The following is a 26,200-nucleotide window of genomic DNA, read 5'->3' on the forward strand; positions in this document are numbered from 1 at the left end:
TGCAGAGTGGATTGTAGACTGCAGGTGGAAGCTGCCCCAGTTTGATACTGGGAACGGGATGAGATTGAGTTTTGCTGCTGGAAATTGCATTATAGTTTTGGATGCATTTTCAAATCTACAAAAGAAGCAAACTTGGTCCCCACTTTTTACTGATGCTTTTTCTTACTGCAATAAAAATGGGGGGCCAAGTTTGCCCCAATTGTATCTTGTTTAACAACCAGGTACATCTTTACAGGGCTGTCCTTTTTTATATAGAACTTCCCTTTGTAGGTATCTCCTCTTTGCATGGCTGGTCCCTTTGTGCTGACGTGGTCATGAATGTGAAGTGCAGTGCTTGTGTGCAGATGATTGTGAATGGAAGAGGAGTTTTACCTCGACAGGCCTTGCTGTTGGATTTGGAAGTGAAGCCCTCGTCACACACACACCGGTAGGAGCCCTGCAGGTTCTCACAGCGGCCGTTCGGACACACACCCCGGCCCTGGCACTCGTCAATGTCTGCAAGACCCAGGAAACCAACTTAAGCACACACCATAGGAAATCTGTATATAGGCTTGTTCCTTTTCAGCCTTCGCAAATGATAAATCACCCATCTTTTAGAGTATTTATTTTTGACTTCTTTATTGAAACATCATGGGACCTGTTAACTGTGCACCAGGCTGCAGGGGCTTTGCTGCTCAATGTCATCATTTTCAATTCATTCTTTGCTTCTGACCAGCAGCTGACCAAACGCACCCGGGATATCCAAGCGCAATCACAGCAAATGAAACGGGTGTCAATCATACCCGACGCTTTCCTATTGTTGGCTTTGGATCCCAGTATCTCCGCCCCACTCAATCACAGCTCAGAACCCCAGTCAAACACTCTGAAAAGTGAGTGATTTATTACAGTATTTTGTGAGCCGCTGAAAAGGAGCAAGCCTTGAACTAGTGTATATGTCAATGCATACCTATATAGGGCTCCTTTGAGAATGGATGATATAATTCACAGATCGAGTTCACGGTTAGGCCATGTAGACTGTAAACTTCACAGGTGCTTTACCATAAAGTGTTCCAGAGCCTCCTGCAGTAGTTCCTGGGTTGCTTGTACCGCAGCGATATATATGTTTGTTTAGATATTTTTATTCACACTGCATGGGTCATAAATCATCTGGGGAAAAGATTTCTCGACTTTGAGAAAGAAAAAACACAGGCTGCTGCACAGGTAATGCGTTTGTTGTAAACACTGCAGGGGTTCTGTAACAGTGTCCTGTGTACAGATCCTTCATTAGCTCTTACTATTTCACAATGTTTTGCATTTTGAGTTATACAGAGGGAGCACTATACAGCATATGTATCAGAATCCACCTGTATACTGTATACATACACCGCCTGGCCACTTTATTAGGACCTGCACCTAATATTGGATTGGACCTCTGTGTGCCCTGATCACAGCCTTGACCTGACCTGGCTCCACAAGGTGCTGGAAGGTGCCTCAGGTTGCCCAAGCTCATCCCAGACATGCTCGACTGGATTGAGATCATTGCGGTGGCCGTGGAAGAAGTCTCTCTCATGCACAGTGGATGGAGGCATTATCGTTTTGAGAGTAGCCATCAGGGTTCAGCATTGTTGGGCAGATTTGATCTGATGCTTAAGTAATTTGTTCAGCCTTCCAGAGTAATCAAGGGACACAGGGTGTACAGGGAGAACATGCCCCACACCAGGGGCATGCTAAACCCAATCAGGGAGACAGACAGGTCCTAATAAAGTTGAGGCAGTGCTGATCATGTGTATGTGTGTATATTGGTCCCGATTCATTCCCTCCACCAACCAACTCGCCTTCTTGCCATTGTCTTTAAACCGAAGACAATGTGTACGGCAGCCCAAGATGAACACCCAATCTAAAACTGGTTCCATTGCTGCACAGCTGAACCTACAACTCCTAGGGAATGAAATGCAATACACAGCCAGTGCTGCTCTGTTAAGTGTGAAGCAGGTGGTTAAGGGAAGGCTACTTAAATTGTGAAGCTTGTGCAATCAGAGATCTTGCATTATTGGAAGATAGAGCCTGGGCTAGCTCTCCTTTAAGGGGGTCAGTGAGGTAAGAGAATTGATAATCATAGCCTTGGCAGGTCTTGAAACTTGTAGACACCCATACATGGGTTTTGGATCTCAATTTAGTATTTTTTTTTTAAATTACATTAAATTGATGTTAAATATGAGACTTTTTCATGCTGTGATAAGAAGTGCATTCAGTTCATTCAGATTTACCAGCAGCCTGATTGTTCAAACTACCGGCATCTTCAATAACATACTTAAACCAAGTTCTGAAACCCAGGACTGGCTGTAGGGCTCAAGCAAGTTTGAAGCCCTGTATAAAGCATGATCTGTCAGTAAAATTAGCCCCTGTTCTGGGATACAGCAGTGCAAGATCACTCCTTACAACTGCATGGAACGTACAGGGTGCCCAGTTTGGATTGGCGCTCAGTGGTGAGGGGACCTTCTACCCAGCCTGTGCCCAGGATCCTCAGCACCAGAGGAGGGGGCAGGGGCAAGCGTACAGGGAAGAAGGGGGCTGGGTGCTGGAGGGAAGGGGGAGAGAGAGGGGGGTACATGCCTGCAGCATCCGGGCTAATGCTTCTGCGCGTGATATTGTGAGCCGCTGAAAATACGAGATGGCAGATTAATAGTGGATGGATACAAAAAATTACTGAGATAGAGGAAAGAGATTTCAGCACAGCTAAGGTACAAAGATCAGGGTTCGTTCAGTTCTGTAATTCACATCCAGGACCCCCTTGTAAACCTCTGTCCCAATGGGTGAATCTCTTCCTAAATAAATAAATACAAAAATCAGGAGTGAAATTATTGTTCCCTCGACTCCTGTGCAGATCTTTGGTAATCTAGAAGAGAATCTCCTGATTAGCACAATGATTTGGAATTTGTATCTGGAGTGCAGTTAATCACCAAGAAAAACATCCTGGATTTGCAGAATCGCAGAAGTGGAATGAGCAGTTCTGTAATTCACATCTGGAGCAACAATGCGAATGAAACATCTGGAGTTAACAGCTCTGGTCCCACCGTCCACATCTGGAGCTACAAAAAGTAGAAAACATCTGGACCAGCATAGGATTGCATGGACACCTGGGGCTACAGTAATCTAACCTGGATTAGCACAACAGTGCAGCCACGCCTGCCCACATCTAATCAAATATGAAAAGTTGTGGATTAGCAGAGATTTGTTCTGGAGCAAAATCAATCAAGAAGAAAAGCATCTGGATTAAAAGAGGGATTATTCATATTTGGAAACTGAAAATATCTGGATAATTGACATCCATTGACATGCACTCTGCCATCGTTACATCTGGGGTCCCATTGCATGTTGGTTCACATCACTGAAACAGCATGCTCACCTAGGACAAAGAGTATCGTATACAAACCAGCCGGCATTAGATGAATTAATCACAGCATGCACATGGGATAGGCTAGAACAGCTGCATGAACACATGGATTCTGGATTCATTTCTTCAGTATCACCGGGGCGAGTGTTTAAGAGAAGACAGATCGGTTATTACAGAGAAGGTTGCATTGATTAAAGACAAACTATCTGGTGACGTCTGTGTAAAGAAGCTATATATACACACTGTATATAAAATACTATAAACTTGCCCAAGCAAAAGTGCACCACACTTGGAGAACGCTCGTTTAGCTTCATGGCTCCGACTCTCTGGAACTCTCTCCCAGCTTTGGTGTGTGATGCTCCCACCGTCGCTCGCTTTAAATCAACTCTCAAGACCCACCCGTTCTCTCTTGCTTTCCATGCTCTTTAACCCTGATGTCTGCTATTAGCTTCTGTATTGTTGCTACTATTTCATGTATTATGCTACTGTCATGTATTATGCATTTCTCTGTATTTAATGTATTATGGATTTTCTTGTTATTACTGCATCTTGTAAAGCGCTTTGTGATGGTGGTCCACTATGAAAGGCGCTATATAAAATACAGATTGATTGATTGATTGATTGATTGAAGTAGCTTCAATCTCATTTAAATAGCTGTTTTACACGCCCTTTACTATTTAATGATGTTTGCAATCATTCTGAGTGGTTCTGGGTTCTGCTCCTCCAATATTCTTCTAATTTGTCTCTAAATCTGGCATTGAGCTGCTTTGAGCGTGTCTGGAGAATCCTAACTGCCAGGATTGAACAGCCTTCCTCATTCCATTCAGATCATGTGACAGTGTGACCTGCCATCTCTGCCCACTCTGTCTCTATAAACGTAGAGTAGGTGGGGAGTGCAGAGTTGGTCACGTGATTGGAATAGAATGAGGAAGGATGTTCCGGCAATTAGGGTTCTCTAGACAAGCTCAAAGCAGCACAAAGCCGGGTACAGGCAAGTTTAGAGGAAAATAATAATATTGGAGCAAGAGAACCCAGACATGAACGATTGCAAACACCATGAATAGTAAGGGTGGGTGTGTATTAAAATGACATGTGAAGCTGATTTCTCTTGAACCAGCTCCTAAAATTCACAGGGCTGCAGTGGCTCACCGTAGCAGACTTGAGCCTGGCCACGGTGCCCAGGGGGGCAGGGGATACAGTCGTGGGACCCGGGTCGGTTCTCACAGCGCTCGTTCGGGCACATATTGGGGTCCAGACACTCGTCAATATCTGGAAACAAGGAGAAACCACAGCTGAGCTCACATATTACAGCTACAATGTTTGTAACTACCAACCGTGACGTCAAAAGCAGAATGTGTCAGGTTTTATACAGAGTTTCCAGTGTAAGGTTTATGAATTTACAGAGGCAATTGACTGGGTTTCCTGAGGATAAGGCATGGAAACTGTGAACCAGATTTAAAATCTAAATGCATATTTGTTACAACAGGTATTTGGACATTGGAGACCAGCATAGTGAATGGAAGTGGACAGTGGGTAAGATGAATGGAATGAAGTTGTGTCAGAAAGACTCTATTGACAGCATGCTTTGGCATTCAGTGCTTACCTTCACAGATGGGGTGGCGAGGAGACTTGCTCTTGTAACCGGGGTAACAGTCACACTTGTAGAACCCGGGCTGGTTCACACAGCGCCCCCCATCGCCACAGATCTTGGGTTTGGCGCACTCATTGACATCTGAAACATCAACACAAAGCACAGCCTTGAGTCCTGCAATGCAGTCACAGTAAAACCTCTCAACTAATCGGGAAGGGGGGTGCTTGGATAATCAGACGCCCCAAACAAGAAACCTCCACAAAATAAAAAATAATCTTTAAGAATGAGAGGAGGCAAGTCAGCTGGTCAGCGCTCGTCTGGTTCCTAGTAGATGATTGATCTCAAAATGTGGTCAAGTCGGGGCTTAAAGGACAGTGATTCTGCCTCAACAACATGGCTAGGTGACCCATTCTATCCCCTCAACACTCTCTGTGTGAAGAAGCGTCTCCTTCCCTCTGTCTTAAGTCTATCCCCACTTAATTTCCATCTGTGTCCTGATGCTGCACTTAAACTATTGATTAGGGTTTGTCAACTTCAATCAATCAAGCTCCCCTGATTCTTATTTCTTCCTTGATGAACATATTCATTCCTTCAGGTCCTCTTTGTTGCTCATTCCTTTAGGTCTGGGATTAGTCTGGTTGCTCTTCATAGGACTCTCTCCAGAGCCAGACCCTCTGTACTAAGTCTGTCTCCATAGACTTGTAAATGTATATCCCACAGTGCTGTCCTGCTGTGCATGTGAGAGGTGCTCTGTGTGGTTCACTCACCCACGCATGTTCGCTTGCCTTGGTGGATCTGCAGCCGGAACCCGCTGTTGCAGCGACACGTGTAGGAACCGCCTGTGTTCATGCACAGGCCACGCCCACTGCCACACGGCTCCAGCTCACACTCGTTCATATCTGGAACCACAAACAAGGGTCAACACGGGTCATCACGGGTCATTACGGGTCAGTGGGCATCCTGCGATCCCCAAGCCAATCACCTCTTTACACCCAGGAGCGCCACAGCTACTTGGGCTTCACTCTTGTGGGTTTATGGGGTCACCAGAACCCCTTGATACAACTATAGCCTTACTGTGTTCAGCACAGTGTGTTATAACCCTTAAAGAGCTACTGAATTAGATATCAGGACCATGCAAATGGTTTCTATAACTTGTATTTAATCAAAAAACCAAACATCTAGTTGTAGATTTCACTTTTAAATGGTGCTTTACTGTAACAATAATGGCAGCGATTTAAATATAGTGCCCTTTATTTAAAATATGGTACTGTTAAAATGTATCTGTAGGTGCTGTGTGCTTAGGTGCCACGCAATACTTGCTTACCCACGCAGTATTTGCTGATGGCATGAGGCCGGTAGCCAGTGTTGCAGTGGCAGAAGAATCCTGCCTGTCCATTAATACACTCGCCATGCCCACAGATATTCCTGTTTAGCTTGCAGGCGTCCACCTCTGGAAAAAAAAAAGAAATTCCATCAGAAATCTGCTTCTAATGAGGCATCCCCCTGGTAAAAGCACAGCACAGTGAAGTTAATGAACCAGCCCCTTCTCAAAGCACAGTGAAGATAATGAACCAGACCCTTCTCAAAGCACAGTGAAGATAATGAACCAGACCCTTCTCAAAGCACAGTGAAGATAATGAACCAGCCCCTTCTCAAAGCACAGTGAGGATAATGAACCAGCCCCTTCTCAAAGCACAGTGAAGATAATGAACCAGCCCCTTCTCAAAGCACCGTGAAGATCATGAACCAGCCCCTTCTCAAAGCACAGTGAAGATAATGAACCAGCCCCCTTCTCAAAGTCTAGTCCTTAAAGCACAAGGTAATGACAGTGTTGCAGTAAACTCACCCGTAATTTGAGTTGGTGCAATCTCCACTGCACTCTTTGTATGCTGTTCGGGAGGTACCTTCAACACAGCGGGGGATGTGGGTCTGGCTACCACCTCTGTGGGGAATATACAGAAGAGCCTCATGTTTTCAAAAATCTCATAGATAATTTCTTTCAAAACATGTTTTCCTGTGTGAAACCAAAGTACCAGAGAAAGAGAAGTACCCAACTTTGCTTCCTAAAAAGAGAGACATTTTATCAGTATTGAAGACGATGTGCTGCCTGGCCACTTTAGGACCTGTCTATTGAATTTGGCATCGTCCTGAATTAGAGATTAGGTTGGTCATGTGATGTGACATCTCTGCTGCATTGACACAGATCAAATCCACCCAACAATACTGAACCCTGACTTTCAAGACAATAATACAACCATCCACCATTCCAGAACTGTTAATGGTTTGAGGAGCCTGATAGATGCTTCACACATCATCCACGGCCACTGCAATCTCATATCACTACTCCATCTTTATCGGAGGGTATAAGGAATAGGCAGGGATTTGGAAGTTCGTTTCACTTATTAAGCTTTTAAACATTAACACATTGGGAATGTTTGTAACCAATCAAAAAAGCCCTGCATTCAATTGCTGTGACGTTTAAATAAATATTGAATAAACAGTGCTAGCACACACCCTACTGCAAACACTCCAGCCGGCCTCTATATTTGACACACATACCTTTGACCACGGGATAAATGCAAACATTGAGAAAACATGCACACATTTAAACCCTTAACTAAACATCTCTTAAAGAAGAGAGCTTGTCAGTCCGTTCTGCACGTTAAAATTCAGTTTGCTGAATCACGTTTGTCTCACACAGTACCTGGGTAGCGTGAGCCGATGGTGGTGACACTGGTGAACTGAGCCAGGGTCATGACCTCACGCTCCTCAGAAAGGTCTTCCATGTCAGGGAGCTGCAGAGAGAGTCCGGAGAGACAGACTGTGCTTACAAACCCGCGGAAATCTCAATTCACACCGGAGTGTTCTCACCTGAATTCTGCTCCCCAGGTTAGCAATTACTGACTGAAATGGCTTTGGGATAACAAAGTGCGGAGCCCTGCAACTTTAGTGCTAACATTTCTCAGTGCTTCATAAAAACTTCTGTGCGTCTTTGCCTGTGTACTGAAAAGTGTGTTGCTTGGTATGGGACTGCTAAACGGCATTGATTATAACAGTTTGTATTAATTGTGTTCATTCATTTCCTATTTGAAGCTCGTTCACTTAGAATGATAACAAACACCAAAAAAGCTACAGTACATTCTCTTTAACAAGCAAGGAGTCTCTCTGTAAAAATACATCGTGTATTTAAAACATGCAGTGCTTACCGGTGGTATAACAACTGTGGGAGAGAGTACAGAAAAAAAAATCAATATCAGAACAAGGATATATTTATACAATATACATGAACTGTGCTTGAAATTCACACTGCTGCTGCTGCTGCTGCTGCTGCTGCACCCAGCCCTGGGGTTCAGAACTCCCCTCAATGAAGTCTATTATTATTATTATTATTATTATTATTATTATTATTATTGAAATGATCAGGAGCCAGGAGTTTGAACAATCAGGCCCCTGGTAAATCTGAATAAACTGGTCCCACCTTCCATCACTGTATGAATACGTCTCACCTGTGCGTCTGTAGTTTACTAATCGGATGTGATGCAGCTGAGGGAGGAACAATTCATCTGACATCTAATTCCTCTCTCCTGATCATTTAAACAGTTAATTAGGTTCTGAAAACCTGGACTGGGTGCCAGACCAGTGTGAGTTACAAACTGTCAATTATGTTTAATTATACAATGAAAAACCAATGCATGCATTGAAGAAAATGCAGCGTGCCATAACCCCATCAGAATGTTTGAACCTCGCTTTGTTTGATTAATTGCTGCTTCCCATGATATTATTCAATGTATTTGTATTTTGTTCATGAAAAATGTTGTTGGGTTTGAGCTGCGAGTTCAATACCAATTAGCATCCACTAGATGGCACTGGCGGGTTAAAAATAAGTTATAACAACACCTGTAAGATGTATTGAGACTGTGCTGTTTCCTAGCTTCATGTAGTACTTGCAAGAACTGTGCCATATTTCAAATATCGTAAAATTCATACTGCAGCAGTAACATATATACAGTCAATGAAATACCAAGACTGATTGTGAGCTGAAGTCAGGCTTGTTTATCTGTCTGTATGAATTGGGGTACACACAAGCACTCAGAGACACGCGCATGTGAGAGCTTCCGTTCACCTCTCTGAACAGCGTGTGTGGTGTGCAATAATGAATCAATATTCAAAATGAAAGCCTCTACTTTACATATAACTAAATCAACACCCTTACACAGTGCGAGAGAACGAAATCCACTCAACATGATTCGAGGGAGCCCCCGAACACAGAGCCTTAGAAGCCACCTCCCCATTGAAACCTTACACTTACAATTTCACTGACAGTGCAGATCTCGCACTCAGAATATCAGTGACAAAGCGTTTAAACCACAACAGGTTCTATAAAACGAATGTTTTGTCTGCTTTTTATTTCTGATTTTGTGTAATGTGTTGGTAAGTGTTTTGGTGGCTCCCGCTAATCAAGTGTGCTTCCTCTTGCTCTCCTTGTATGACAGACCCTCCGACACAAGAAGAAAGTGAAGTCTAGTCAGCGTGATTAGACGGAGCCCCCGGACACGCACTGCCCCGTGCACTCACTCTCCTGGTCCACGGACCCCAGTGTCTTGGATTTGTGGTAAATGTGGGCACTGCCGTCAGGGTAAATCTGCACTGACAGGTCGTGGGACGAGTAGTAGCTGAAGCCTTTCCCAGCAGGGCAGATCTCCTTGAAGGCATCTAGAGGTCAGATACAGAGAGGATTTATAGAAACAATATTGAGAACGCACAGCCACAGCATAGACGTGAACCTTAACAGATTAAAGGTTGTTTTTTTTTTTTTTTAATAGTCGCCAATTAGTTTGTCATTTTCTGTCATTTCCAATTTTTAGGCTCAGCTCACCGCTACCACCCCTGCGCTGACTCGGGAGGGTGAAGACAAACACACGCTGTCCTCCGAAGCGTGTGCCGTTGTCGCCCACTTTTTTTCACACTGCAGACTCACCATGCAGCCACCTGAGACAACGCAGCTCTGGGCAGCTTACAGGCAAGCCCGCAGGCGCCCGGCCAGGCTACAGGGGTCGCTGGTGCGCGGTGAGCCGAGGACACCCTGGCCGACCTAACCCTCCCTCCCCCCGGGCGACGCTCGGTCAATTGTGCGCCGCCCCCTGGGAGCTCCTGTCTACGGTCGGCAATAGAATAGCCTGGACTCGAACCGGCGATCTCCAGGCTATAGGGCGCATCGAGTGCTTTTACTGGATGCGCCACTCGGGAGCCCCAACAGATTAAAGGTTTGATCTCCCACTGATCTTTAAACTACCACATCAATGAAAAAGTGGGCTTGATTTCATCTTTATATGTTAAGAGTAAAAGTGAAATATTTACTATTTCAAAATTGTCACCCCTCTAATTAATGGAACTACCATAGGCTATATTTGCAAAATTAGCAAAATTTCATACAGATGGAAAAGTTTCTGCAAACATATCCCCTATGATGGTTCCATTAAAGATGAAACAACTTCTATAGAAAATACCATTTTCTCTGTCAATTTTATTAATGTTGTTATTTAATGGTTCTATTTCTACAAAATAGCCTTTTATCTTCGTTTTTTTTCTAATTGTACAATTAAAACCACATTTTTGTAATCCCTTTTCAAAAATTCAGTTTTATCAAATTCTGTATTAGACTGGTTTAATTGAATGGTTTAATTGTGCATTGTGTGTGCGTGTGTGTGTGTGTGTGAGTGTGCATGTGCGAAGCGCTTTGGGATCCTTGTGATGAAAGGCGCTATAGAAATGGGAATTATTGTCATTGTTGTAGGCAAAATGACCATCGTAAAGACCCTATCATATTTAAAAACATGATAACCCATGCTAAACAATGGTAAATGAATGGGAAAAACTGCAAAATTACCACACAAATTTACCTTGATAAATATTTAGTTTTTTTTGCTTTATGACGTCTACCAAAAACTCCAGCCCCCCCCCCCCCCCCCCTCTAAATCAAGACAGCCAGGCTGTGGGTCACAATGCGCAGTCTGTAGCTGAAGAGCCAGCCCTGGTTTACAAGTGAACCGAAAGATCGGAAGCTGTCCGGCTGACCTGTCCCATCCTTAGGGCACCTCTCGCAGTCCTTGCCCCAGGCCGCCCCCACACTGCAGCAGCACAGCTGTTTGTTAAGATGGCCGGAGAGCGGGTGGTCACACTGGTCTGACTGCACCGTCCGATAACATGGACCCTTCTCCTCCAGCTGCTCTGCGCCTGAAAGACAGACAGGCAGACAGACAGACAGACAGACAGACAGGGTTCAGTTAAAACTCCTGTAGATAAAACTACACAAATAATCATTTAGGTGTAAGTGATATGTAAACATGGATAAGCCTTTGATAAAGAGGAGGGTGTCTGTGGAACAGCACAATGCTCGTGGAGAATGGGGTTCAGGAATTTGTGATGGTGGATACACAGATCCTATCTGTTGTGCCAAAAGAGCCAGGCTGTATACGTGGAGCTGAGAGCTGCACAGTCCCCTGTGGATCCACTCACCGACACAGCGAGTGCGCTCCAGCACAAAGCCAGGCTTGCAAGCACAGCGGAAGCTGCCCTGTGTGTTCAAACACTCTCCATCCTGACACACCCCCTGCATTCTGCACTCGTTGATGTCTGCAGAGACAGGGAGGGGAGAATAAAACACAGAAAAACAAAGAAGAGAGATGTGAACCAGCGCATACAGTATGTATATATGTAATCATCCTCTCACTCTTGTGACTTCCAATTGTTATTTCCTTTCTGTTTTCCATCACATACTTGAAACTTAATTTAAAAAGCATGGTTCATGGCAATATCTATCAGAGACCGTGACAAGATGCTTCTAGTTAGATCCACACAAGGGCTGTTTTTGAATGTGAGACTAAAGGTAAGGGACTTGACTATGAGTCTCACCTTCATCCCCTGTGTGAGCTTCCCTGTAATGAAAACCATCAGACTCACTGCATCTCGTTAGCAGCAGCAATGATCTCAACCAGCCCGTCACAACGCGGCTGTCAGCAGGGAAGCTCGCACAGGTGGAGAAGCCCATCAAGGTGAACATGTGGCATCTCCACTAAAGCATGAGGCACTTCAAAACACACAAAATAATTCCACTCATAACTGAACATGTGAGCCTTCCAGAGCATCAGCAATACACACGTACTGGAATGATCGCTCAGCTCCATGTACTTTACATGGATGCTTTTATACCTAATATTTCATTTCTTACCTCTTTATCATCCCATGTCTATTTTTCAGTTTTTTTTTACCATGCTTAATTTTACTGCCAAATTCCGTGTCATTTCTAACACTCTACGGCTGGATGGAGATTCCATTTACTAACTTGCAGCTGATGCAGTGTTATAGAGGGCAGAAGCTACTGCCCTCTAGTGGTCATTTCTAAAACTTGCATGAATTCAGCTTTTAGGAGTCTTTTCAGAAGCGGGTTGCTATAGAACAAGAGTTAGTCAACCTGGTAAATCCTGATGAGAATTCGACGCAGTTACCTTGGCAATGCGTAGCGTTCAGTCTCTTGTATCCTTGAGGACAGTTGGGCCCAAACTCACCCAGGATGGGTCCCGTCTTTTGGACACCAGTGTCTGGAACAGGATAGAATATAAACCTGGTCAGGAGACATGCTAACTGATCAGTCTGAAAAATGAAAAGTCAGCTGCATGAAACAGAGCCTGACTGAGGGGGTGGAGCTAAACAAGCTCTGAGCCCAATTGGATGGCAAGCACGTGTAAGCCTGCCTTTTACAGGACAATTCTCCAATAAGGACCTAGAGAGTTCATATTTAACCTGCTTACAGCGAATCAGAAGGACCTGTTGTGATCTTGTCCTTTAAGTGTTTCTGATTGGCTAGTAAACATGACATCTTGGTCTGATTGGATAATTGTTCCAATAAGGCGGGTCGTAACACATGATTGCTCACCTCTGCCCTCTTTGGTCAGAAACTGTTAATGCAGCTGCAGGAAAGTTACCACTTTAAGTGAAAGACTCTGAAACTTGTTGCACAATTAACTCGTTTCATGATTTTTAATAGAGAACCCGTCTCAAAACAAATACGATTTATAACAGTATTTTGGGCATTTCTAAAATGACCACTGAAAAATACAATCAGATTATGAGGAATAGTAAACAAAAAAAAAGAAAAAAAAAAGTCCTGAGCAAGCTTCCCCACATTGTACAAGTGGTTCTCTGGCAGTGTTGGGGAGTAAGACAATACATGTAATCCGTTACTGTAATCTGATTACATCTTTCAGTAACTTGGAACTGTAATGATTCCTTTTTCAGATAGAAATGTGGTAATGGATCACATTTTATGTGAAAAAATAAAGCACTACGGCTAACGCATTACAAAACCAGAAAGCGCTTCAACAGTGCAAGTCAAACCCTACACGTCACACGACCGCGCTTTTCAGATCATCCTGCTAGAAAACAGGAGGGAGGGAGTGGGTTCGTTAGCTGGATCTTCAAAGAATATTTCCAGCTGCAGCCTGACCAAACCCAAAGCAATATCTCTGTAAAATGCAAACTGTGCCTGAGAAGAAACTATTTGGAATTGTAACTAGTAATTTAAAAGGAAGGGTTCTCTAGATAAGTAGAAAGCGTGACACACAGACAGACGCCTGGTAAACGATCAATACGAAGTGTGCTGTATCTAATCTGAAGGGTATTTAATTATGTCTTAAATTGCTTTGCTACTTATACCGAGTAAGGTATGACTTGAATCTATTAAACTGGGATGGGCGTTCATATTTCATGTGTTAACCAAACTCCCCCTACTGTGAAAATGGTTGAGAAAACACAGCAGCTTCCGAAGCTTTGAAATGTCCATGTTGTGAAGAGATCTGGCTCCAGTTTCACAAGAAAAACAGTCAGGACTGCAGTCTGGGAAGAAGCGAGGGGGGGGGGGAGAAGAATTTCCATTCTGCTGTTTGGAAAAAAAACACCCTTTTTTTTTTTTGTCTCCCGATCAGAAAAAATGTGGAGCCGAATTCTGCCAAAGATATTAGAGAGAGAAAAAACAGACACGCCAAGCAGAAAAGGACACGCTATCCACACGCCAAGCCCTGGTCGCTGGAGAGTTTGAAATGCACTGAAATGCATGGAAAGTGTGACACGCTGGTCACAGAAATGTAGGATTCAAATATGGGGGGTTAAGAACTAGAACAGGCTCACCTTGGTGTTGTAATAGAGGAGGCTGTGTGGTCCAGTGGTTAAAGAAATGGGCTTGTAACCAGGAGGTCCCCGGTTCAAATCCCACCTCAGCCACTGACTCATTGTGTGACCCTGAGCAAGTCACTTGACCTCCTTGTGCTCCGTCTTTCGGGTGAGACGTAGTTGTAAGTGACTCTGCAGCTGATGCATAGTTCACACACCCTAGTCTCTGTAAGTCGCCTTGGATAAAGGCGTCTGCTAAATAAACAAATAATAATAATAATATATGGAGAAGCGCTCATCCAGCTGTCATGAAACTTGATCATTAGCAGAAGTTATTGAGATTATCAGACTGTGGGGATGTTTGCAGGGCTCTCCGTCTGTTTTATATGTTTGTATTTACAGTCAGCATATCCGACTTCAGTGACGGTTAAACCTGTGTGGCACAAACTATTTCATTGTTGCCCGTTCCAACCCTTGTCCGTTTTCCAGGGAACACAAAACAATATCAAAAATACATATTTGAAAGGACAGTGTTTTAAAATAAGTAGGCTTCCATTTAGATGTACTGCATGGGTTTTGTTGGCACTGTACTATATTTTCAACAGAAGTAGTATTTTAATTCAGAATGATATGAAAATATCACTTGCCAAAAGAGACGACTGTGGACACGTGGACTGTAATACAGGACATACTTTTAAATCTGATGCGTATTGTAGCAGTATGTAGAATTCCCCATTAACGACCCAACAGCAAAATGAAATCTAAATGTTATCCATGCACAGAACTGCTTAAAACGTAAAAGGCAATGCAATTTAGCAAAAGATATTAAAAAAAACTAAAAAAGACAGTTTCCAGAATTAAAACAGTATCCAAAGTCAGTATTCAAAATTGCAGAATATAGTGCTCGATTAGGCTAATGTCACAGTTCACTTGCAAACGAAAATGCACAAAAACAACTAAAGATCACAGATTAAAAAATAAAAATACATTACAGTATCTAAAACTGTTTAATGATTAACTGTTACATTACCCTAGCTTGTCTCGTTTGCTTTCTTTTGGCTGCATTTTCGTCAAGTGAAACTGGAGGAAGCGCTGTGTAACTGCACAATAAAGACAGACTGATTTGGCATTATAGAGAATTTTATATGAAATTTTAAACATGTGCTGTGACGGATATTCAAATAAATTGTAACATTTAAGAGATGGGCTTTGTATCAGAAAACTGGTGAAGGAGTCAGAAATCGCGTGTGACGGGTAAGCACATTAATTTGTTTTATATATATATATAATGGGGATTGATTTCATTCTTAATACAAGGGCGGTAAAACGTGATTGATAACAGAAACAGATATCTGAGTGGTGACTGTATGTGGAAAACCAACTGTGCTCATCCAATCGTGATGAAACAGGTCCTTGCTGTTCCACAGCATTCTGTACATACCACTGATATAAGTCACGGTGCTCAACTGTACTCACACACTTCAGATTCCTTTTTACAGAATGAAAACAGTGGAAAGTTTGTATGTCTTTGGGTAAAAACTCCACTCTTTATTAAGGTGGACATTCTGCACTGTTAAATCATGGAATGCTGTATGCTAGAGATGAGGCATTAGCTGCAAAGTCTTGATGTGTCGTTCACTCTTCCGAATTCCTGAGATGAGGGAATTTGGTAACACCACCGTGTGAAGAACTCAAGAACGAAAAGCTGCCAAAAAAAAGGGAAAACTGTTTCTCTGACTTAAATGCTCTAGCAGTGGATACGTTCCTGGTTCCAGAATGCGATCCGATACCCTCCACTCAGACAGTGACCGCGTTGTTCCTGAAACAGGATTTGAAATCAGAAGTTCCCCTCGACCTGCCAAAACCTAGACCATAAAACTGTAGTGAAGTGCACTGCAGCTGCAAACTGGGCTCCGTACAATCACATTGCAGATCACAAGAATTACAGCGGCATTGCAGTTTAACATCCAGTACACTGCTATAGCATTGTTTAAGTTGTTAGGCATTCATTAGGATAGAATAAAAACTGTTAATTACGCAACACAAAACAGAGTCTCCTCACTCCCTGCTCTGCACGATTATTGAACACCAATCACAAACAATCTGACAGTGTGATTTAAAAGGTTAGTAGTGGGGTTCTGAAAAATACAGCGTTCCACATCCCCACTGTTTAAATAATGTACCTGTCATTTTTCCTTTAATTGTTAACATCCTGACAACTTTTTACACCTAACTTAAAAGTCTGCTTCAAAGCTCTTATCAAAATGGCTAGCTTATTTTCACTTTGCCGGTTCCCTTAGCAAAGTAGTCATCTCTGCAGTGAATTGTGGGATTGTAGTCCTGGGCAAGATTTAACCTCTGATTAAACTCGTTAATAAAAAATACATCTCCCAGATGGTTTGCACCTCACCGCATTGGGAGCTTGCTGAGTCCTTGATCTTCCATTTGTGGAAGAGATATCCACACCTCCCATGCGTTGTTTGGATGTGGTTCAGAGCACTCCACTGTCGTCTGGGCAAGGAGAAACTAGGCTGTTCCTTTGGCGGATCTTCCATGAGGTCCTTGTTTGGGACAACCCAGTTTTACCACATCACGCACATTGGCGGCACAGTGGCGGGGTGGTGGTGATTTGATGTTGATGTGCAAAGGGAGATCTGGATTTTCCGAGATCTTCTTACACTCCCCAAGTGTTGCAGAGTCCAGTCGGATGTTCGATGGCGGGATATTCGTGAGCACTGGCAGCCACGACAGCGGTGTAGATTTTAGGGATCCACTTCCCACACGCAGAGCAATGTTGATTTGGGTATCAACGAGCCCAGTGTGAGAGCTGTGGCACCAAACAGCCGAGCAGTACTCTGCCGTAGAATAGACCAAGGCCTGCGGTGATGTCCGAAGGGTCCCAGCATCACATCCCCACGTCCCTGCCAGCTCTTGCACGATGTTGATTGTGGATTTCGTCTTCTTGCTGGTGGCTTTGAGGTGATGGCGATAGCTGAGATTCCGGTCGAGGGTGACTCTGAGGTATCAGGGTTTGTGGTCATGGTTAAGGGGGACTCTACAGAATTTGACCTTGAGCGGCCTCAAGGCTTCGGTGTTGCTCAAATGGAAGGAGGACACTGATGTCTTCCCTGCATTGGGTTTCAAGCGCCACGCTTTACTTCAAGTACCGTCAATGTCCGCCTCCAGGGTTCTCTCCGCTTCTTCGAGTGTGGAGGCTTGAGTTGTCAGCGCAATGTCGTCCATATAAATGATATTTGCGAGACATTGTTGATGGGATGTCGCTGGTGTAGATGTTGAAAGGCCGGTGCGTGGATGGACCCTTGTGGGAGCCCGATATTCAACCTCCACGTGTGGCTCTTTCGGTCACCAAGGTGCACGGTGAAAGTTCGGTTGCTCAGCATTGCGGTGATCAGGCGGATTGTGGGGCAGCATGGGATGACATTTTTCAGCTTCAGCAGGAGACCGTTCCGCTACACGGTATTGTAGGTGGACAAAAAGTTGATGAACGGTGCCGCTGTTTTTAATTTCTTCCGGTATCCAGCCTCAACGTGGCTGGTCAAAGCCAGCACCTAGTCGTAACAGTTTCGACCGGCTCGAAAGGAACCTTGCCTGCTCCCTGGGGATCACTTCCTCAAGGATTGGGTTCAACCTTTCCAGGAGAATCCGCTCCATCAGCTTTGAACAAGTGCTGAGGAGCGAAACTGTCCAGTAGCGCTTTGGGTCGGAGACGTCTTTTTCCCGGCTTCAGGATGCCGATGATCCTGACGGCCTTCCTCTCCTGCGGGATGAAGGTGGATGCATGGATGTTTGTGAAAAGTTCCGTCAGCCATCCGTGCTCCTTCGGGCCCAGCTTCTTGAGGAACTCCATGTAAACACCATCCAGGCCTACTGCTTTGCCCGATCTTGTGTCGGCGAGGCCCTTGTCTACCTCGTCCATGGAGAATGACAAGGGGGAGGAGGGTACAGTTCTTTATGAACTTGCCGCCTCATGTTTTTTGTCCAGCGTCTGGGCTTACTTGAGTTGGTTTGTAAGCTGGTGATGCGTTACCACCCAAGAGACGAAGGAGCCTCCACGCTTTGCAGCTTGACCTTCGGAAATCAAGCCCCCCCAACCCTTACTTCTTTCGGAGTTTAAAGACTCCTGCCTCCGCGATGTCTGGGTTTTTGTCTTTTGTAACTCCGACAGAGCGCCTCGCTCTCTGGAGATCAGCGATGGGTGAACGCTCTACGGAAGTCTCGTGTGATGCTGTCCGTGGTTACCTCTAAGGAAAGGTAAAGTGTATGTGCTGAATCCATTGCTTTTGCTAATTTCAGGACACCAGACGAGAAGACAAATGTCCTCCCAAACAACTTTAAAATCACTCAGTGCGGACGCTAATTGACATTCAATTGTAAAGGAAGGACAGCTTTTCTTGTTGTGAAATTAGCACACTGAGTGATAGGCTTGTTTGGGTTCATTTAATATCACAAACCAATCAAGCACCTCCTAATTCTTTTTTGTTCCAGACTAAATCGATTCAGTTCTTTCAGCCTCTCTTCATAGTGCATTCCTCTTACCCTGGTTGCTCTTCATTGGTATATTCAAACAGACACAGCATCTGAACTGGACTATAGTCGCCTCCAGTGGTGGCTCTACTTACACTGCAGTTTGGGACACTTGTGGCACTTGTTCTGCCCCCAGGAGTTCCCCACACTGCCACAGCAGTCCTCCTGATTGGTCAGCCCGGGGAGAGGGTTACTGCTGCACTGCAAGGACAGAGACACACACCAGAGGGCAGTATAACAACAGGGCTTTTAGCAGAGGAAATCCAGTCTTTACTATTGCAGCCCTTATAAAAGTTTACCACTATAAATTGGCAGTTGTTAAATATGCTTTATCATACCTCTCTGTGCTTTACAATGCTTCCCTATGCTTTACCATCCCTCTCTGTGCTTTACAATGCTTCCCTATGCTTTACCATCCCTCTCTGTGCTTTACAATGCTTCCCTATGCTTTACCATCCCTCTCTGTGCTTTACAATGCTTCCCTATGCTTTACCATCCCTCTCTGTGCTTTACAATGCTTCCCTATGCTTTATCATACCTCTCTGTGCTTTACAATGCTTCCCTATGCTTTACCATCCCTCTCTGTGCTTTACAATGCTTCCCTATGCTTTACCATCCCTCTCTGTGCTTTACAATGCTTCCCTATGCTTTACCATCCCTCTCTGTGCTTTACAATGCTTCCCTATGCTTTATCATACCTCTCTGTGCTTTACGATGCTTGCCTATGCTTTACCATCCATCTCTGTGCTTTACAATGCTTCCCTATGCTTTATCATACCTCTCTGTGCTTTACAATGCTTCCTTATGCTTTACCATCCCTCTCTGTGCTTTACAATGCTTGCCTATGCTTTACCATACCTCCCTGTGCTTTACAATGCTTCCCTATGCTTTACCCAGACCTCTGTGCTTTACAATGCTTAGCTATACTTTTACTGTGGGACATTTTTATAAGGGTCTAATGGATGTGAAAAGACCACAATTACAGTTTAAATGTAAGTTTTAAAATGACTTTTATTTTATGAGCACTGACATACTGTATCTATGTGCAGTCTGGTTAAATCTTAATTAATTATGTTCATATATATATATATATATATATATATATATATATATATATATATATATATATATATACAGTATATATTTTAATTATGTCTCAATTCTAAAATTCTAGATGATGCTAAACTTTTGTCCGTAGCTGTACTGCATTTTAAATGGCTCTTTAAAAACGCTCTTTCAATAAAGAAAGGCAGGCCAGCTCTGTGTCGTGCTGAGAGTTAAACAATGAGAACGCAGGTCTCTACTCACTGCCTGCTTCGGCACGGTCTCCTGGAAACAGCGGCCGCGAGGTTTCTGAGTCTGTGGAGAGAGGCGGGGCTGCCCGCGGTGGGGGGGCTTGTTGCTAGGCTGCGGGTTCTTGCCCTGCCCCCCTTCGGCTTCGTCGATGCGATAGATCTGAACTGAGGTCTCGGGGGAGTGGTGAACCCGCACATTGACCACAGGGTGCTGGACCTGTACTGGAGAGGGGGAGAGGAGAGAGGAGAGGGTGAGGGTGAGAGAAAGGGAGGGAGAGGGGATAGGGAGAGGGGAATGAGGACAGAGGGGAGAGGGTGAGAGAAAGGGAGGGAGAGGGGAGAGGGAGAAGGGAGTGAGGACAGAGGGGAGAGGGTGAGAGAAAGGGAGAGGGGAGAGGGAAATGGGAGTGAGGACAGAGGGAGAGGGTGAGAGAAAGGGAGGGAGAGGGGCGAGGGAGAGGAGAGAGGAGAGGGGAGAGGGTGAGAGAAAGGGAGGGAGAGGGGAGAGGGAGAGGGGAGTGAGGACAGAGGGGAGAGGGTGAGAGAAAGGGAGGGTGAGGGGAGAGGGAGAGGGGAGTGAGGACAGAGGGGATAGGGTGAGAGAAAGGGAGAGGGGAGAGGGAAATGGGAGTGAGGACAGAGGGAGAGGGTGAGAGAAAGGGAGGGAGAGGGGCGAGGGAGAGGGGAGAGGAGAGGGGAGAGGGTGAGAGAAAGGGAGGGAGAGGGGAGAGGGAGAGGGGAGTGAGGACAGAGGGAGAGGGTGAGAGAAAGGGAGGGAGAGGGGCGAGGGAGAGGGGAGAGGAGAGGGGAGAGAGTGAGAGAAAGGGATGGAAAGGGGAGAGGGAGAGGGGAGAGGAGAGGGGAGAGGGTGAGAGAAAGGGAGGGAGAGGGGAGAGGGAGAGGGTGAGAGAAAGGGAGAGGGGAGAGGGAGAGGGGAGAGGGAGATGGAAGTGAGGACAGAGGGAGAGGGGAGAGAGGGATTGAAAAGGATGGAAGGGAGAGATATGAGGAGTAATAGCAGAAAGATGGATGGAGGAGATAAGGAAGAGAGACGATGAAGGAGAGATGAGAGAAAAGCGACAGGGAGAAACAAAAGAGAAAGGAGGGAGATGATGAGGAAGTTAGAGAAAAGAAGGCAGAAAAAGAGAGAAAGAGAAAGAAAGAATTTAACTGCAGCAAATGACAGTTCCACAATTCGGTTCATTGTCTGCGTCACCGCCCCCTGGTGTTTGGAGGAGCGTATGACAGCGTGTTGAGGAATCCGGATACTGCTTACCTTCCGAGGAGTGCTGGCTGGCCCCTGCGCCGGGCCCCAGGGGTACAGTGAAGCTGGAGTGGGTTTGAGCGAGTGGCCTGCCTGCCCCGGGGGGCTCCCCAGGGCTCTGGGGGTCTGGGAGCAGGTGCAGGGTGTAGACAGGGTGCTTACTGGCTGCCTGCTCTCCCTTCGCACCTCCCCCTCCATGGGGCTGCCGACTGTACTGGCAGAAGCGTCCGCTGAACTCCGGGGGACACAGGCAGTGACTGCGGGAGCTGCACTGGCCTCCGTTCATGCAGGTGAGAGGGCACACCACTAGGGGGAGACAGAGAGAGAGGGAGGGAGGGCGTAAGAGTGGAGAATCAAAACTGGTGCAGGGAGTCTGCAGTATCAAGAAACAGCAACAACTACAAAATAACAATGCATAATTATAATAATAACAATATCAATAAATAATAACAATAAAAAAACATTAAAAAAAATAAAATAAAAACAGTTGAAAACGGGACATTCCTCCTCTCCAATTTTTCAATTAATTTCCCAATTCCATTCCCCGTTCTCTTTTAATCAATTCTAAAACATTGCTGATCAAAATTCTAATTAGTAGTGTTCTTTTAAAACAAGCTTCTCGCAGTGGCAAGAGATTGCTTCATTTTACGCCGTTTGTAAGTCACTTAAATTGGCTTCAAATGAAAGCAGTTGAACAATCAGAACAATTATTAATGTCTCTAAAATATCAGCTCCAATTCCAGTTAAGAAATGGTGAAACTGATTCTGCATTCTCCCAAAATAAAAAAGGACAATTGTGATAGCTTAGATGTTTACAGATCCATTTCACATTTACAAAAACAGCCAAGTTTAAAAGGCAACGTCCTTATAAAGATATCTACAAAAGGGGCCAAGTTATACACAAACATGTCAAACCTCGTTCGTGGAATAGCAACAGTACTCTGAATCCCAATGCTGTGCTATCTAACTGCGGGTCTAGAACATTCTTTAGTTTCCTTGCTCTTGTTTGTCTAGTTTCAGAGAGACAGTTCCAGGCAGTGTTGTTTGAGACCCCTGTGTCTGCTTACACAGCCCATCAGAACCACAGGATTGCAGACAGTCTTAGTTTAGAGAGTGCAGTATGATGGAGCAGCAGGGCAGGAAACCACAGGCCTGCCTCTCTCCCCCTGCCTCTCCTCTGTCTCCCCTGCCTCTCCCCTCTGTCTCCGCTGCCTCTCCCCTCTGTCTCCCCTGCCTCTCCCCTCTGTCTCCCCTTCCTCTCCCCTGTCGTCCCTGCCTCCCCGTCTCCCCTGCCTCTCCCCTCTGTCTCCCCTTCCTCTCCCCTGTTGTCACTGCCTCCCCGTCTCCCCTGCCTCTCCCCTCTGTCTCCCCTTCCTCTCCCGTCGTCCCTGCCTCCCCTGCCTCTCCCCTCTGTCTCCCCTTCCTCTCCCCTGTCGTCCCTGCCTCCCCGTCTCCCCTGCCTCTCCCCTCTGTCTCCCCTTCCTCTCCCCTGTCGTCCCTGCCTCTCCCCTCTGTCTCCCCTTCCTCTCCCCTGTCGTCCCTGCCTCCCCGTCTCCCCTGCCTCTCCCCTCTGTCTCCCCTTCCTCTCCCCTGTCGTCCCTGCCTCTCCCCTCTGTCGTCCCTGCCTCTCCCCTCTGTCTCCCCTTCCTCTCCCCTGTCGTCCCTGCCTCCCCGTCTCTCCTGCCTCTCCCCTCTGTCTTCCCTTCCTCTCCCCTGTCGTCCCTGCCTCCCCGTCTCTCACCTGCCTCTCCCCTCTGTCTCCCCTGCCTCGTAGTGCTAACGGAGTGCTTGTTTTTATTTGATTTTAAACAGAATGTATCACGCAGCTCACTCAGCCATTAATTTGGCTTGAAAAAAAAAAATGATTTGTATTAAAACTAAAACGTTTCTAGTAAAATTACCCGTACTTGCTTTGAAATCTGCCTCACCTCTGTCTGGATACATTTGTTGGCACAGTAATGTTGCTTCTCCATGACCAGCACGTCTCTTGCAGGAGTGCCTATCTGTGCATTGCACGCATGGGTGAGTGATTGCACACTCCCGGCTGAAAGTGGGGTGTACTCTAGAGCGGTCACCTCGGAAGTTTGGTGTTCGTAACTCTGAGGCTCTGCTGTATATTTTTATTTGTCATACTGTTTCCAATTTCTGTTTCAGGGGGAGGCAGCAGACTTGTTTGAGCAGCTTTCCAGTTTGATTGAACGGCCCAATAAAACACACTTTCTTCAGTATCGCTCTGTAAAGGGTTACCCTTTGAGACTGGCTCCGTACTGAATAGGAGGTTCAGACAGTCAGGGACACACACTAAGTGTTACAATTTACACATCCTTTCAAAACCGGCTGAATAAGTCTAGACAGGTACTCGGTACGCAGAGGCACAAGTACTCTGCAGGCCTGTCCTACTATCAGCCTCGGGTCCCAGTCTCCCCTGGTAAAGGCAGGGCCGCGTGGTGTGCGGGGCGAGTCATACAGTCAGGGGAGTATGTATGTCTAACGCTGTTTACTGTGAGCTGCAGAGAGCTGTAATTGATAGAACTGGACAGTGATGGACAGTCCTGACCTTCTTTATCTGTGTTTAGTGTTCACCGTCATACCATTTCCAGTAAGTCTGCTGTGGTGTTTTCATGCTGAAGTAGTAGCCTGGGTTATGCAAACCAAAGTGGTTAGATTACTCATAATGTGATATAATGTATACTGTTAGGAACAGCGTGGCTAGATTGCAAAATACTGACTATTCAGCGTGTCTGAGGCTTGTGACTAATCCTAAACCAAGGTAGAATAAAGAATAAACAGGGTGTATAACATTGATTCTCTCTCACTCACTCACTGTCATTCATTGTTTCCAGTTATTGGTTATCCTTATTTTCCATTACATCCTTATTTTTAAACAGTTTGAGCTCAGCAGGGTACGTCGACATATCTACTAAACACCATCGCGAGATGCTTCTAGTTAGTTACACACACTTTTTACGTCAAAACGGAAACATGCGAAGTGAAATCAAAACCATTTTATATCAAACGTATTAAAAAACAAAACAAAAAAAAAACGTATGACAATCGCTGATAAAATATGAGTGGTTTAAGTTGTTTTGCTCGTGGCCGCTTTTACATCACGCTGTGAGATTGTCGTTGCCTCAGTGGTACTTTGTTTAGTGTTGAGTAATTTACACGTTTTATTCCATTTAATGAATACCGAAGAACTTGAAACATCTTAAAGGGAATTACTCATAGCTCGTGCACATTGATTTTAAAGCCTTGGTTCGTACTATAAAAAGGTGACTAGTGATAATTCTGCTAGTGATAACATGTGGACAAAAATGGATTTAATCCCTTAGCACACCTTTAAAGGGGACAACTAAAATGATTGGGCCGTGTTGTTAATGCTAATAAGCAGTAAGATAATCCATGTAAAAGCATTTGATAATGTTACCATTGGTAATAAGAGGTAATAGATTTTAACGCCTTAACGCTCCTTTAAACCCCTGGTTTCCCCCCTGGATTTCTGCGTGCTATTCTGCGGTGACGTCTTTACAAAAGCCATTGTTTGCTGAGAAAGTAAGCGGTGCAGATGCCATGCGAGTAAATCGGACACAGCTGGGCTTGTTTCCCTGGATCCCGATACTCCCTTCCCGCCCCTGCTGCTGAGGAATACTGCGGAGAAACACTGAGAATGAGTCAATGTGTCAGTTTGCTGGAGTTTGTGTGGGAGTTGTCAAACTGTTTTTTTTTAACCCATCAGATTGCAACCAGGGTTTTCTTTCCATTCAATATTATTATGATTTAGTCATGTAGCAGATGCTTTTATCCAAAGCGGCTTACAGAGACTAGCCATGCATTAACAACTGCTAGTGCAGAGCCAATTACCTTAATTTTACGACTCATCTGAGCACAAGGAGGTTCGGTGACTTGCTCAGGGTCACACACAGTGAGTCAGTGGCTGAGCCGGGATTAGGACTGGGGACCTCCTGGTATCAAGCCCTTTTCTTTAACCACTGGACCACCAAGCCTCCTGTAAACTGTCCCTCCCACTATCCGGGCAGCAGTGTGTAGTGGTTAGGGCTCTGGACTCTTGACCGGAGGGTCGTGGATTCAATCCCAGGTGGGGGACACTGCTGCTGTACAGTTGAGCAAGGTACTTTACCAAGATTGCTCCAGTAAAAACCCAACTGTGTAAATGGGTAATTGTATGTAAAAATAATGTGATAACTTGTAAGTCACCCAGCATAAGGGCATCTGCTAAGAAATAAATAATAATAATAACAATCTGTTATCAGTATATTGTCTAACATTAAGGTTGTAAGAGTATTAAAAATAAGCAAGATTGCTTTTGTATTAATTCACGCTGCCTGAAGACCTTGATTGGTATCTAATAATGTGCAGTTTGAAAATGATGGGAAAAAGCATCATTTCGTGCTTCACAATTAACATGTTTTATTTGACCAATTCCGCTCCCTCACCACAGCATGTCCCCACAACAGCTCTTGAGAACTGAAGATCAGTAGGCGTCCTCCGATCCCCAAGCCAACCGCCTCTCTACACCCTGGAGCTCCTCTTCTTTCATAGGATTTGACAACAATAAAACTGGCAAATGTCTCTTGCACTCTTTTCTGTGATTCACCTCCCATTGAAGGAACACAGCCAAGTTTGAGTCCTGGTAGGAAAATTGGAACGCTTTGCTTTTTCAGACAATGACTCTTCCTGAGTGCATTTTTTTTAAAATAAATATCTCTCCAGAAAAAAAAATAGAAAGACAATGTGCCATGAAACCAGCCTGTTCCAAACTGGATCGGATACTCTAACTAATGTTAATATCAAGTTTGTGGTATTTATTTATTACTGTGTGAAACAATGTAAAGCAGTCAACAGTTAATACATTTCACGAAACATACAGAAGGCATGAAGCATTTGCCACACAGATAGACAGACCATCCAAGTGACCCGCGACAGTCACTGTACAACCTGCAAAATCA

General features: G+C 44.9%; 1 protein-coding gene across 4 annotated transcripts in view; it reads right to left on the minus strand.

Moving 5' to 3' along the window:
* Positions 1–26,200, minus strand: part of LOC117967871 (latent-transforming growth factor beta-binding protein 3-like) — a 59,810-nt gene that overhangs the window by 11,420 nt on the left and 22,190 nt on the right. For all 4 annotated transcript variants that reach the window (XM_059012067.1, XM_059012068.1, XM_059012069.1 and 1 more), the window contains exons 2-16: positions 21,246–21,539; positions 19,983–20,191; positions 18,770–18,875; positions 12,470–12,562; positions 11,481–11,597; positions 11,040–11,198; positions 9,540–9,677; positions 8,171–8,184; positions 7,669–7,759; positions 6,811–6,906; positions 6,289–6,414; positions 5,732–5,863; positions 4,977–5,105; positions 4,523–4,642; positions 373–495 (exon numbers count right to left, since the gene is read on the minus strand). In XM_059012067.1, the coding sequence (XP_058868050.1) occupies positions 373–495; positions 4,523–4,642; positions 4,977–5,105; positions 5,732–5,863; positions 6,289–6,414; positions 6,811–6,906; positions 7,669–7,759; positions 8,171–8,184; positions 9,540–9,677; positions 11,040–11,198; positions 11,481–11,597; positions 12,470–12,562; positions 18,770–18,875; positions 19,983–20,191; positions 21,246–21,539 (1,947 nt within the window). The remainder of the gene's footprint in view (positions 1–372; positions 496–4,522; positions 4,643–4,976; positions 5,106–5,731; positions 5,864–6,288; positions 6,415–6,810; positions 6,907–7,668; positions 7,760–8,170; positions 8,185–9,539; positions 9,678–11,039; positions 11,199–11,480; positions 11,598–12,469; positions 12,563–18,769; positions 18,876–19,982; positions 20,192–21,245; positions 21,540–26,200) is intronic.

The sequence above is a fragment of the Acipenser ruthenus genome, chromosome 43, assembly GCF_902713425.1.
Source record: "Acipenser ruthenus chromosome 43, fAciRut3.2 maternal haplotype, whole genome shotgun sequence".
Taxonomy (NCBI): Eukaryota; Metazoa; Chordata; class Actinopteri; order Acipenseriformes; family Acipenseridae; genus Acipenser; species Acipenser ruthenus.